Source organism: Heptranchias perlo, chromosome 10 (assembly GCF_035084215.1).
Source record: "Heptranchias perlo isolate sHepPer1 chromosome 10, sHepPer1.hap1, whole genome shotgun sequence".
Lineage (NCBI taxonomy): Eukaryota > Metazoa > Chordata > Chondrichthyes > Hexanchiformes > Hexanchidae > Heptranchias > Heptranchias perlo.
The window spans coordinates 48,711,753-48,726,947 of NC_090334.1; the positions used below are offsets into that span (position 1 = coordinate 48,711,753).

At 41.1% G+C, this 15,195-nt stretch overlaps 1 protein-coding gene across 7 annotated transcripts in view; it reads right to left on the reverse strand.

Annotated features, from left to right (window-relative positions):
* The window catches only part of LOC137326512 (uncharacterized), a 57,705-nt gene that overhangs the window by 19,459 nt on the left and 23,051 nt on the right, over positions 1 to 15,195 (reverse strand). For 6 of the 7 annotated variants that reach the window (XM_067991663.1, XM_067991660.1, XM_067991661.1 and 3 more), the window contains 2 exons: positions 7,666 to 7,817; positions 2,592 to 2,718 (listed from right to left, as the gene is read on the reverse strand). In XM_067991663.1, coding sequence (XP_067847764.1) covers positions 2,592 to 2,718; positions 7,666 to 7,817 — 279 coding nt within the window. The remainder of the gene's footprint in view (positions 1 to 2,591; positions 2,719 to 7,665; positions 7,818 to 15,195) is intronic. The other variant, XM_067991665.1, reaches the window with a different exon arrangement.

Sequence of the window (15,195 nt, forward strand, 5' to 3'; positions counted from 1 at the left end):
TTCTTCTTTGGCTCAGTGTCCATTTTTTTCCCTACGCCTCTGTTATGCCCCTTGGAATGTTATTCTATGTTAAAAGCACCATAAAAATGCAAGTTGTTATTTTTGTTCCTTAATTCAAATTATTGGATAATTTTATTTTCCTCAGTGCAAAAGCAACTTCAAATTATCAGACTTATTATTTTCAAAGCACATGTATAGTTATAACAATTGTTGTAAATTAATTCAACTTTGTATAGGTTAATTAAGGAACAGAATAATTGTTGCTGTCCTATCCAGCTGTTCCATACTTAGTCTTTGTTCCTCACACAAACTAATGGCTTTGTTTGTACTGAATCCTGTCCACAATGGGCACAAAGTCGATGGAGCAGCAGCACTACCCACCCACTGGAGCTGATGTGAGCCCTGTGCCATTCTGAGGCCCGGGCCTCATTAACATGTCGTCTAGGGTTTCCAACCCTCCAGAATTGTCCTGGGATGTTTTTTTTTTTTAATTTTGATTGTACACTTTTGTTAGTTATAAAAATATTGGAGATACAAAAAATGTCTGCTTGACTGACAGTCAAGAAACATCTAATTGGGTAACGAAGAGTCTGTTCGCTTTCCATTTGGTGTGGCAAGGCGTGTGCCATGAGGATAGATGTGTCAGGTGACCAATGACGGAAGCATGGGGGCCGGGCGGTTGGAGATGGGAGGTCATGTGATTAAAATCTCCAGGAACCCTTCCAACCAGAGTTGGCAACCCGAATACCGCCCAGAAACAGGTGGGAAGGGTGCTCTCCCATTTAAAGGCCTGCCTGAAAATTGCAGTCAGATGGGCCCTTGGCATCACTGGGGTAGCCAAGATGCCCTCCCTGCTCCGTTTTTCAATTGCTGTCAGCCTGTTTTTCAGGCTGGAAATTGGCAACTGGCAGATGAAAATCAGCCCCCTAGTGTCTTAATCCACACACAGTATTGAAACCAACGATATTGGATTCTGCAGGTGTCCCCTTTGCATGCAGTCTCTCTGTTGAACATGCAGATGGCCAAATATTTCTTTGTATGCACAAATGGCAAAGCCGTATGTGTACTGACACAATTATGAAGATAGAGTTCATTTGGCATTAAATGTAAATGTTTGCTTATGTTTCACTGTCTTTAAATCAGTTCTGGTATGAAACCCATCTCTAAGGTGGATTTGCGTTATTCTAAGACACTTAGAACATTTATGCGTGCAACTGCAACTTCAATTCAGGCCTCTTTGACCTTCAGTTACTGCTGTAGACATGGTACAAACCAATCCATTGGATTTAAGTGTACAAGTGTATTTGTATTCCTAGAACTAAGAGTTAGGAGAAATTATGTACTAATTAAATGTCCTTGGTTATTTCAGGCTCAGATATTAAATATTTAATGGACAGTTAAAGTGTCAAACTGAATCAATAAGAACAATAAAAGCTTGCCTAGATTGCTTAAGTCTTATGAAATTTGTTGTATAGTACCTGAATCCTGCAGAATGGTACAGTGAGGCTCATTTATAGTTATACTCATCAGTGATCTAATCCCCCACATCAAAAAAATTACAGTTCCAAGTTAAATCTCAAATTAGCTCCAATCTTCCTATATTCAAACTTTAAACATCTCAACATTTTCGCATTTAGCCAGGGTGTCTATATCTCCAAGACTGGCTTTAGATTGTACAATTGTCTCCCTCCCATCCCTAATTATGGCAATCAAACCTATAAGCAAGCTTAGCACTGTCAATATGTGTGCTTTGACCTTCAGGTAAGCATTACTGTTTGTGCACTACAGCATGACTTTTTAATCTCTCGTATGTAATTGGGTTTACTGCTTTAGATATGGCAGAACTTGACTGCAGCAATTTATGTGTATCTTCAATAATTAGCAATTGAGAAGCAAAAACATACTGCAGTTTCACAAGTGATGAGGTCTCAAATGCATGATAAAGGTTATCTTTATGAACGAAATGAAGTGGGAAGTCGTTGTTACCCTACATGTAGACTTCGGCTCAATGGCAGCACTCTTACCTCGGAGTCATAAAGTTGTGGGTTCAAGCCTTACTCCAGAGACTTGAGCGCACAATCTGCACTGTCAAATGTGCCGTGTTTTGGATGAGACATTAAATTGGCTGCTATGTTTGCCTACATTACCATCGTGACTACATTTTAAAAGTACTTAATTGGTTATGAAACACTTTGGGATGTCTTGAGGACATGAAAGGTGCTATATAAATGCAAGTTCTATCTTCTTTCTTGGTGTTTATTCCGTTTAATGCACACTTATTGGTTTTAAAGAAGATTATTACAAGCATAGAGGTCAACTTAATACACTTAAGTCAAATCAGGTACCACCATTTTTTCTCTAAATTTGACTGGCTGGCATTCTAAAAATCTCTTTGTTGGGATGATTCATACCGACTCTCAATCCAAATACTACTGCTATCGTGAGTCATGGAGATGATGATTCAAACTCTAGTCCCTTCCTGAATGCACTGAAAATATTAAAATTAGGACTAAATTGAAAGAAATGTTGTGAACCTCATTGGATAAAATATCGGTACAATATACAGATGAGTTGCACAGAATGGGCCTTGCCTTTTGATTTTGGTCAATTCCCAGTGTAGATAACAGCTTCTCTCGGGCGTGTGATACATTCCAGCAAGATCTTAAGGCCACTTTATTTAAATCTTGAAGGACTTCCCATGCACTTGAAAATTCATGACTGAAACAGAACAAATAATTCTAAGAAATATACAAAATAGTTTGTACACTTAAATATAGTACATAGTAGTCACACATTTAACATTTGTAATAGCAGAGTAAATTGTGTGTGTTTAACATTAAGCCTGTACAGTGAATGGGGGGTGGGTGGCACTGGGTTGTTCAAACAGTTCTCCTAAGTTAAATTTTCTAGACAAATATTGATAGAATATCACATTGCATGGAGAGGTTTGTGGCTTGACAGTGCACGATACCCAGTGGATTCGTGAGCTGGAAGCTGCACAATCCTCGATGGGCTTGTGGACTGAACAGTCAGTAATCCCTAATGTGTTTAACTGTGGGCAGTCTCCTTTTGTGGGCTGAATGGGAATCTCACAGATTATTGCTGGATGTAGCAATGAGCTACTGTAAAAACTTCCACAGGGTCTGTGAAAAGGACATGAGTTAGAGATAAAATTAAGATTTATTCTCAACATTGCAAAGCAAGAAAATGGAAGAGTAGGAGACACAGAGATATCAGAGGGGAAAGGGAAGACACAGAGACAGAGACAGAAAGACATACAAAACAGGCAGAGAGACACTGAGAAAAGACTAGGAACATAAAAAGAGCAGGGATGAGACTCTAGGAACCATAAAGAAGTCAGCAGACCAGGAGCTGAGCAGAACTTTGTGTTACCACAGCTTCTGCAGAAATCTACATTCACTACTAACTGAAGGCAGCACAGAAGGTTGAATGGTCATAAATGAGATAATCTTACACATGTTGGTAATTCAAATTTTTGAGCACCATCCTTAAACCTATTTTGGACATATATCACTGTTCCTTCATCAGCACTGGGTCAAAATTCTGGAATTCCCTACCTGACGCCATTGCAGAAGCACCATCACCACAAGCACTGCAGTGATTCAAGTAGGAGGCCCATTGCCACCTTCTCAAGGATGGGCAATGAATGCGGCCTTGTCAGCATTGCCCATAACATGAGAACAAAAAATAAAAAAGCCAAGTATATTTGAGCTAATTAGCTTCTGAACAACTTCCACAGAATAATTTATACATAATTAGTCAGAGTTTGGCCTTATAGCTATAGGAGCAGAGTTGTTCAGTGACAGAATGTGGTCATATAAAGTTCTGCAGTGGACAATTTATTTTTGTTGCACCTGGGCTGATAAGCAATGGATCTGGTACTTCACACACCAGGTGTGATGCACAGTTTAGAATACTACAGGCCCAGCTGTCACATCACTGACTTGCCAGTTTATTGCGCATTTCAGGCCGAGGGCAGCTTTTCACGTCATTTGTTCTCATCTGGGTGGTTAGCTGGCATGTCCTTCAGACAGACAGCATGTAACAGCATTCAATAGTAATCGTAACTTCAGTAATAGTATGCCTCCGATTAGCAGATTAATAATGAATTGGCCGTACCCAGAGAGGACTGATATATCAAACTTCTATTTCCCTTTCACGGATAGTAGAACACATGGGAGAATACAGCACGCATTTATAATTATAGGAGAAAAGACATACATGGATTTAACAGCAAATTTTTTCAAATTAGAAGGTAAGTGAGCAGAGGGAAATATTTTCAATATTCTTCAGCTACAGTAAAACCTCATTTCTTCAAACTGTTTAGGGAACATGAAAATAAGTCAATGTATAGGAGCTCAGATGAATTGAGTTTCACTGTACAGTACTTAGGTCACAGAACAATTCTTCAGGATCTTTCTGGCAGAAGGATGGTGATGGAAATTTGGGCAGGGATCACCAATTTTTATTCTTTCTAGGCTTCGCAGCAAGTCACAATCACAGGAACAGCCACCCACTAAATCATGGGAGGGACGTCAGATGCTACCCAAATGCCTTAATTTACGACTCACTCAATCCAATTGTCATTCTTGACAATAAATTTGGAAAAAGTTATTTAATTTGGTGGTTTTCAAGCTTTTTTGGGCTGGGCTACAACCAAAAAAAACTGTCAGCCTCTCGTGCTCCTTTAGCTAAGGATACTGGCAGTAGTAAATCTGAAAAAAAAAGCACTCTCTCTGCCCTTTTCACTTGTTTCTCGCTCATCCTTTTGTTTGTTTCTCACTCTGTTCCTCCACTTTTGTTTCTCTCTCTCACACTATCGCCTTTCTCTTCCATCACTTTTATTTCCCTCATTTTTCCTTTTTCTTTTCTTTCTTACGGCTCCTGGTGCTAAAGAGCTGATCACGTTGGTTTCCTTGGTATTATTACAAGTCTTTCTGCTGCTAGACACTCAGGGCTTTGTGTGTGTGCTTTATTTCCTCCATGGGCTTCTCTGTTTCCATCAAACTTATGTTTAAGGGTCACTGGCATTCAAGGATCTCTGCCTTGGTCTCATGCCTGTACTCAGGGCTCTCACAAGCACTCTCTTCCTACTGTGTACCTGTCCCATTTCTGCCTCTCACTTCTTCCACTCTCTCTCTACCTCCCCCTTTCTGGTTCTTCCTCTCCTGTACAGCTTGGTATTTCTCCTTATACTTTCTCCTGGACTCGGTCATTACATTTTCCACCCTCCTTTCAGGCCTTGGCTAAACAGAATCTAAAAGCTGGTGGTCCTGCTGAGCAATCTCTTTATAACAAAGATTTTGAAATGAAACACCATCAGTCTATGCCTCTGATACAATCACATTGCTGGTCTGTATGTGTCTATTATGTACTGAAGCTGTGGAGGTCTTTTCTAGAAACATCTATTTCCTAGAATCCAAGGCCTGAAAATAAACCAGAAATTACATAGGTATATACGAAAAGATGGACAGAAAAAGACAAGCTGGTTCATTTGAGTCCGTCGCAATGAGCTGTGTTGCAACTAGGCCACATGACCCCCCAATGCTCCCCACACACCAACAGACATGCCGTCTCCTGGGAGAAGCAAAAAAAGATAAAAACTCCTCGGCCAATTTATCTCTGACCCCCAAAAGGTGATCAAAAATGAGTTCCAGGAGATAATAATGACCACAAAGTACATTACCCAACATCCTTTTGTACATATTGAAGCAGTGGGTACTGGTACAGTGATGCACAGCCTGGCCTGAAGCAATTAGCAAAACCCAAGGCTTGTACACGAGCTCACTCTTTCCCTCTGTTGCACTGAGATACTATAATCTCCACTGCTGATGGTGAAGCTGCTGCTGTCAGAATTCACTCCCCTTTTCCTTCTTAAATTCTCTACATTCCATTTTCCCTATCTCCAAATCACTATAAACTTATCTTCTCCCTCTTCCTCCAACACTTCCACAAAAACCTCACGACAGAAACGTGCTAGCTTCACTTCCTACATACATTGTGTCTATTCTGTCCCTCACCCCCTCCCCCAAAATAACCTGCAGTACACACACACACACACACACACACACACACACACACACACACACACAAACACCTGTATAACTGCTCAAAATCTATTCCTTTTCTTTGATAACGCTCCTGTGAAGTGCCTTGGGACGTTTTACTACGTTAAAGGCGCTATATAAATGCAAGTTGTTGTTGTTCTCCATGCTAGTCAAAATCTGCTTTCTTTTCTTAAGGCGTTGAGTGATGGCAGCTATTGCATTTTTAAAATAAATACTATTTTTTTTTAAAAAAGTGGCACTAACCACACAGTTTAGAGTATAAAGACGTAGATGTATTCCAATTGAGATAATTTTTACTTTTAATCAAAGTGGAGAGGTGTGACCCCAAGGCAGGCTCGCAGTTGCAGTTTTAGGCACCCAGATGTCTCAGAGAGTAATCTTCACAGCCATCTGACATGAAGGAACTATTAATTGCCAGTGGGCTTTATGGACCAATCACAAAAGCTCACAGGCTGTAGTATGGACAACTCCAGACCGACAGTATAGCTGAAAGTCTGTTAATTGACAAGAATGGTATCTATATTGGGGTATTTCTTTAGATTGCTAAACTGCAGCTCTTTAATTATCTGTTGATGACAACCTACAGTGAGATGATTGATCTTTTGCTGGTCCTCTGTAGGAGTCAGCAACAGGTAACTAAAGTGCTGCAGTTTAACAATCTACACAAGCAACTCTGTATAGATTCCATTCTCATCAATTTCACAGATGGCAGCTCTGATTTCAGTTATGTTATGACTCCAGTATCGTACCTTTCCGATCAGGTCGGAAAACTATTTAGGGTTAGCCACTGATTTGTCTTCAGTTTGTGAGAAAGAAACTCCAACTTTCAAAATCTGTAATAGTCAAATGGGATTTGCGACAGATAATTATAGAAAGGGCAACAGATACATCTCCCATTCAGTTAATTAATACTTTTGAGAGAGGCTTTGTTGAATAGGAATTTACTATTAGAGAAAAGAAGTTGTCTCCTACCTTGTTGGATTAGTTTTTGCAGTCTAGCTGAGCCGTTATTGTGTGTCTGAAATTTGTCAGATTTGTCTAGCTATCCAAGAAAGATGCTAATCCATGCTAAATTATGTGGGGTTTGGGCCCACAGCCTTCTGTTTCAGTGGTGAGTGTACTACTAACACTAAGCCTAGCTGACGCTATTGTGTTTTCTATTTCGTATAGGGTGAAGTGGCTAGTTTATGAAACAAAAAGTTTGTTTCACAGCAACTTTCACAGAACTCATTTACTCTAATATTATCAATTCTTCGACAGCACCTCCCAAACCTGCGACCTCTACCACCTAGAAGGACAAGGGCATCAGGCACATGGGAACACCACCACCTGCACGTTCCCCTCCAAGTCACACACCATCCCAACTTGAAAATATATTGCCGTTCCTTCATCGTCGTTGGGTCAAAATCCTGGAACTCCCTTCCTAACAGCACTGTGGGAGAACCTTCACCACACAGATTGCAGCGGTTTAAGGCGGCGGCTCACCACCACCTTCTCAAGGGCAATTAGGGATGGGCAATAAATGCTGGCCTTACCAGCGACACCCACAGCCTATAAATGAATAAAAAAAAATTACCTGGTTGATGTTTTTGCTTTATTTGCATCATTTTCTTCTTCATTTATCTCAAGAAGTTTCTCAAGTGTTGTGATATCTTCAAAGGAATGCCTCACAGGTTCAGATGGAAAAGCGTTCTGAAAAATGTTTTCCAAGAGATTCCATGTATCAGCCTAAAGGAATTAAGATATTTCATAATCCGTATTCTTTGATGTTTCACTTTACAAGATCATAAGATAATTATGGATGAGGAAGCCCATTTGGCCCATCTTAATTTATTCATTAAGATCCTGAAGTTTCTACATTGCAGGATCCAATTGTTAAATTATTCCAGGGTTTTCACCTCTACTACTCTATCTGGAAATCCATTCCATGTATTGATTACTCCTTGTGTGAAAAAGAATTTCCTGTTATCAATCCTAATACCTTTACTAGTTTCAACCTCTGTCCCATTGTCCTACTCTAGTAATTTATTTTGAAGTAATATTCAATTAATGGTCTTATATCCTTCTAGAAGATTGCCTCTCAGACACCTCCTTTGCAGGCTGAAAAAAAAATCAAGTGTCTCCAGTCCTTCCTCACAAATTGAACATTTGATATTAGAGAGTAGCCTAATGCTCTTCTCTGCACTGCCTCCATCGCTTGAATATCTCTTATCTCAGCAACCAGAACTAGACTCGATAGTCAAGGTGCGCCCTGGTCGGAGAACTATACAGTTTGATTCTGACAGTGGAAGGGTTCAGAGAGGTGGTGGAGGGGTAGAATTGGGTGTCACAGCACCCCTGTCAATACTGACCCCATGTCTTCCATTGATGTCACTAAGGGACAGCACGTAGATGAAGAAGAGGAGGGGGAGGGGACCTAGGAAAGATCCTTGCGGGACTCGAGATAACTTTGAATGGGTTATAAGAGAAGCCATTGTTGGAGATGTTCTGGCTTTGCTGGGATGCTAAGAATGGAACCAAGGTCACTCCCACAGAGCCCGCCAGTGGAAGAAAGGTGTTGGAGGAGGTTGGTACAGTTGACCATGACAAAGGCTGCCAAGGAAGTCGAGAAGGAAAAGGAGGGATATTCTACGGTTACCTCCAATGCATCTTCTCCATTGTCCAGCTTGCTGGGACTACCCTCGCTTGGTTCCATTCATACCTATCCAATTGTAACCGGAACATTTCTAGCAATGGTTTCCTCTCCAGCACTATTACCGCTGGAATCCCCCAAGGATCTATCCTCGGCTCTTCCTCATCTATATGTTGACCCTTGATTATGTGGGGTCAATGTCCACAACATATGCTGATATCTAGCTCCACCTCTCCATCACCTTTCTTAACCCCTCCACTGCCCTTGTGCTATCAGCCTGCTTGTCTAACATTGAGTCTGGAATGAGTCACAGTTTGTTCTCAATGCACATTAGGAAGGCTCCTTTCCTGCCACGGTCAGGCTGAACCAGATTTTTTTCAACCGTGGCATCTTATTCGACATCAAGCTGAACTTCTGACCCACGTCCTCTCCATCATAAAGGCTGCCTACTTCCACTCCATAACGTTGTCTGCCTTCATCCCTACATCAGCCTACTTGCCACTGAAGCCATCATCCTTGCCATAGTCACCTCCAGATTCAACTATTTCAAATCTCTTCTGGCCAACTTTCCATCCTCCATAAACTTCAGCTTGTCCATAACTCTGCTGCCCATTTTCTATTCTGCACCAAATGCCACTCGTCATCATCCCTGTCTTCACTGAGCTACATTTGCTCCTTGTCCCCCAAAGCCTCCAATCTAAAATTCTCATCCAGTGTTTAAATCACTTCATGGCATCATTTTTTCCCATCTCTAACCTCCTTCAGTTCGACAACCCCTCACCCTCTCCTCCTCTTGAAATCCCCACCTCTTCGTCCTACCATTGGTGGTTATACCTTCAGCGCCTAGACAGTATGCCCTGGAATTCTCTTCCCCAATGCCTTTCTGTTTCCCTCTCCACCTTAAAACCAATTTCTTTTACCAAGATTTTGGTCATGCCTCCTAAAATCTCCTTCTATGGCTCAGCATCTTTTTTTAAATTATGCCCCTGAAGTGCCTTGAAATGTTTTTCTACATTGATGACACTATATAAATGCAAGTTGTTGCATTTGTCACTTTTCGGGATTTCTGTCAATGTTTTCATTGAAAGGACTTGGATGTGATTAACGTTAAGGTGCTAATTTTAAATTAAAAGGGAGATGACAAAGGTTAGAATTTCTCCTCACAGATACATGATGGAGCTGCTGGGACAAAGAGGGGATTGTTATGTTATTGAACCAGGCATTGAAATTGTTACTTAAGACAATAGGGGAGTTATTACCTCATCTCAGATGCTCCCAAAACATTCACACTTAGGGACTGGAATGACCCATACTGTTGAGTCCTCCAAGAAATTAGTTTCAAAGGGGGAGGATTGGCAGCTCTTCTGGTCAACCCCTGGACAAGGGGAGGGATCAGGAGCCAAGTTCCCAAATTCCTGTGGGACAGGAAACAAAAGAACCAATGTGGGAAGTCAATTGGTGTGGTTTACTGGGAGGGAGACCGGAAGGCTCAGGCAGATTGTATCAAGAGAGTTTACCAGGTGAACTCCTGAACTACGAGAGACGCTGGGTCAGCTCATGGGAGTGACCAGTCTGCTGAACGCCAGAGTATATCTGATGCAGACCCAAAATTTGTATCAGTATTCTACTTGTCCTCTACAGAAGTGCTGTTGAAGAACCTCTCCCAAGCTATTTGCCGGTATATGGTATTTCTGACTCAAAGATCACATTAAACTTAATCAATCTGTGGTTGCTGTTCCCCAGGGGTGATATAACTTTCCATTTCCTGCACGTTGTTTGGGTTACAAACAAATATCAGATCAAGATGGAGCACTGCTCTTGTAGAAGCAGTCATGCATTACATTTACCAACTCGGGATCCCAAACCACTTGGATTTTCAATTTATACTTAGTAGATTAAAGTTGCCCATAGAAAATAACCTTTATGTTCTCGGGTACCCTTCCTATCATTTCATTTAGCAAACTGTTTTTCTTCTTATGATCTATTGGTCTCCATCATACCCCTAGCATTAACCTGGATTTTTTCTACATTATAGATTTCTAACCATTTTGTATATTTCAACTTCCACAAGATCAACTTCATTTACCAACCTGGTATCTCCGACATACAGGACTGCATTCCTCCATTTGTCTATTCTGTCTTATGAACATATCAGCCTTCTCTGAAAAGGAAAAATTTGCAGAGCCACGGGGAAAGAGCAGGGGAGTGGGACTAATTGGATAGCTCTTTCAAAGAACCAGCAGAGGCAAGATGGGCCTCTTTCTGTGCAGTATGATTCTATACTCTCATTCATCAGCAAAGCGACAGCACTATTGATGACTCCTCCTATCAAGTGGCACTTACTCACCAATGCTCAGATTCTGTTTCGCGAGGACCACTCAACTCCAGACCTCCTAACAGTCTTGATCTAAATTTGAACACAACAGCTGAATTCCATAGGTGAGGCGAGAGTGACTGCCCTTGACATCAAGGCAGCATTCGACAGAGTGTAGCATTAAGGAGCCTTAATATAACTGAAGTCAGTGGGGATCAGAGGGAAAACTCTCCAGAGGCTGGAGTCATACCTGGCACAAAGGAAGATGGTTGTGGCTGTTAGAGGCCAACATCTCAGTCCCAGGACATTGCTGTAGAAGTTCATTCGGGCAGTGTCCTAGGCCCAACTATCTTCAGCTGCTTTGTGAACGACCCTCCCTCCAGCATAAGGTCAGAAATGGGGCTGTTCGCTGAGGATTGCAGTGTTCAGTTCCATTTGCATTTCCTCAGATAAAGATGCAGTCTGTGCCCACATGCAGCAAGACCTTGACAACATCCAGGCTTGGGCTGATAAGTGGCAAGTAACATTCATGCCACACAAGTGCCAGGCAACGACCATCTTCAACTACAAGAGCGTGATGGAATACTCTCCACTTTCCTGGATGGGTGCAGCTGCAACACTAAAGAAGCTCAACACCATCCAGGACAAAGCATTCCGCTTGATCAGCACCCCATCCACCAGCTTAAACACCCACTCCACCGGCATACCGTGGCTATTGTGTTTACTATCTACAACTAGAACATACACCACCTAAAAGGACAAGGGCAGCAGGTGCATGGGAACACCATCACCTCCAAGTTCCCCTCCAAGTCACACACTATCCCAACATGGACATACATCACCGTTCCTTCATCATTGCTGGGTCAAAATCCTAGAACTCCCTACCCAACAGCTTTGTGGTGAGTACTTTCACCACATGGACTGCCATGGTTCAAGAAGAAAGCCCACCACCACCTTTTCAAGGTCAACAAGTTCTGGCCTTGTCTGTGATGCCCATTCCCAAAAATGAATTTTAAAAAAATTATACTCTGAATATTAAATTATTTTCTATCCTCTAGATCTAGCCAGATTTCTGATATTTGCATATCATTGTAGTTCCCTTCTGCCACAACAGTCTCCAGTTCTGGCATTTTATTTCTAATGCTTCTAGCATTTATGTATATACATCTTATTGTAGATTTGCCTCGTTATACGTCTCTCAGTGTCCGCTTTTTCTTAATCTTAGGTTCATGCATGCCTCTCTGGGTTTCTCTGTCCATATCTACCCTTTGACTACCTTCTCCTCAATGATCAGTCTCAACTGGTTTCGTTTCTGTCCACCTATCTAGTTCAAATGTTTCTCAATTGCTGCATCAACGTTCCTTGCGAGTCTCTTTTTCTTCTTAATTGATTTAAGTGCATCCCATCTCTCCTGTACCAGTCACACAATAGGAGGTCCAGGGTATTGTTTGGTTGCAGCCATCACATTCAATAACAGACTTCTTTGCCATTGTCAAAAATTGACTATTCAATATTGATGGATGGCTATTTATCTAATTTAAATTATGAGAATGTAGTCATAGCCAGTGATATTTCTTTATAACTTCAAAGGGTTTTAGATCATATTTATATGTAAGTTTGCTAGAAAAAGCAGTCAGTGTTTCAGTTTTGCAGTCAGATGCCAGAGAGCTTGATGTTTAAGTTCTGTGCCAACCAGTGCTAGTTTTCAAGTGTTAATCTGTTCTACAGTGTAAGAATATAGTTTATGACTTAGAGTCTATGTTTAGAGAGAAAGTAAAGGGCATCTTATGTACATAAAACACTTGTTTCTTCACAGCTAGAGTCCCGTTCTGGTAACAGTGTATATTCAGTTTGCCTGTCGAAAAGAGGTAAATCCAGTAGGTGGTTATAGAGCAAGGGTTCTCGATTACAATCCTTGGGAATTTGTATCATTGACCTAGATATTAGGCAGATTACGACATGCTCTGGATCATAAGGAATGTGAGGTCTGCTGACAGGTGTGGCTGATGACAAAATGTCTAGCACAAAAGCTCAAAACATGACACTGCTCAAAATAAAATGAAAGCTATCGACCGTGAATCACTGATCAGTTGCATAGTTAAATATTTTCTGTGAACTGCTATAAAAAGAATACTTAGGAGAATTGAATAAATTGAAAGGTGTCACATAGAGTATTGAGTCCTGTGTATTTATAGCAAAATGATAAAGAACATAAGAAATAGGAGCAGGAGTAGGCCATAAGGCCCCTCGAGCCTGCTCCCCCAGTCAATAAGATCATGGCTGATCTTTGACCTCAACTCCACTTTCCCGCCCAATCCCCATATCCCTTGATTCCCCTAGAGTTAAAAAATCTATCGACCTCAGCCTTGAACATATTCAACGACTCAGCATCCACAGCCCTCTGGGGTAGAGAATTCCAAAGATTCACAACCCTGAGTAAGAAATTTCTCATCTCAGTCCTAAATGACTGACCCCTTATCCTGAGACTATGCCCCCCTCTCCAGCCAGGGGAAACAGCCTCTCAGAATCTTATACATTTCAATAAGATCAACTCTTATTCTTCTAAACTCCAGAGAGTATAGACCCATTCTACTTAATATTTCCTCATAGGACAACCCTCACATCCCAGGAATTAATCTAGTGAACCTTCGTTGTACCGCCTCTAAGGCAAGTATATCCTTTCTTGGATAAGGAGACCAAAATTGCACAAAGTACTCCAGGTGTGATCTCACCAAAGCCCTGTACAATTGCAGCAAGACTTCCTTATTCTTATACTCCAACCCCCTTGCAATAAAGGCCAACATACCATTTGCCTTCCTGATTGCTTGCTGTATCTGTATGTTAACTTTCTATGTTTCATGTACAAGGACACCCAAATCCCTCTGAACACCAACATTTAATAGTTTCTCACCATTTGAAAAATATTCTGATTTTCTATTCTTCCTACCAAAGTGAATAACCTCACATTTCCCCACATTATACTCCATCTGCCACCTTTTTGCCCACTCACTTAACTGTCGATATCCCTTTCCAGACTCTGTGTCCTTCTCACAGCTTACTTTCCCACCTAGCTTTGTATTGTCAGCAAACATGGATACATACACTTGGTCCCTTCATCTAAATCATTAATATAGATTGTAAGTAGCTGAGGCTCCAGCACCGATCCTTGCTGCACCCCACTGGTTACAGCCTGCCAACCTGAAAATGACCTGTTTATTCCAACTCTGCGTTTTCTCTCCATTAACCAATCCTCTATCCATGCTAATATATTACCCCCAACCCCATGAACCCTTATCTTGTGTAACAACCTTTTCAAATGGCTTTTGAAAATCCAAATATACTACATCTACTGGTTCCCCTTTAACTACCCTGCTAGTTACATCCTCAAACAATTCTAATAGGTTTATCATACATGATTTCCCCTTCATAAAATCATGTTGACTCTGCCTAATAATATTATTATTTTCTAAGTGCCCTGTTACCACATCCTTAATCATGGATCCCAGCATTTTCCCGACGACTGTTGTCAGGCTAACTGGCCTGTAGTTCCCTGTTTTGTCTCTCTCTCCTTTCTTGAATAGCAGGGTTACATTTGCTACCTTCCAATCCACTGGGACTGTTCTGGAATCGAGGGAATTTTGGAAGTTCACAACCAATGCATGCACTATCTCTGCAGCCACCTCTTTTAGAACCCTAGGATGTAGGCCATTAGGTCTGGGGATTTGTCAGTTTTTAGTCCTATTAATTTCTCCAGTACTTCTTTTTTTACTAATAATATTAATTACTTTAAATTCCTCACTCTCATTAAACCATTGGTTCCCTGCTATTTTTGGTATGTTTTTTGTGTCTTCTACTTTGAAGGCAGACACAAAATATCTGTTCAACGTCTCTGCTATTTCCTTATTCCCCTGTTTGCTTTTGCTACTCTCTTCCTTTTTATATACTTGTAGAAGCTCTTACAATCTTTTTTATATTTCTTGCTAGTTTACTCTCATATTCTATTTTCTCCCTCTATCAATTCTTGGTCATCCGCTGCTGGATCTAAAACTCTCCCAATCCTCAGGCTTACTATTTTTCTTGCAACATTATAAGCCTCTTCTTTTAACCTAATACTATCATTAACTTCTTTAGTTAGCCACGGATAGATCACTTTTCCCATG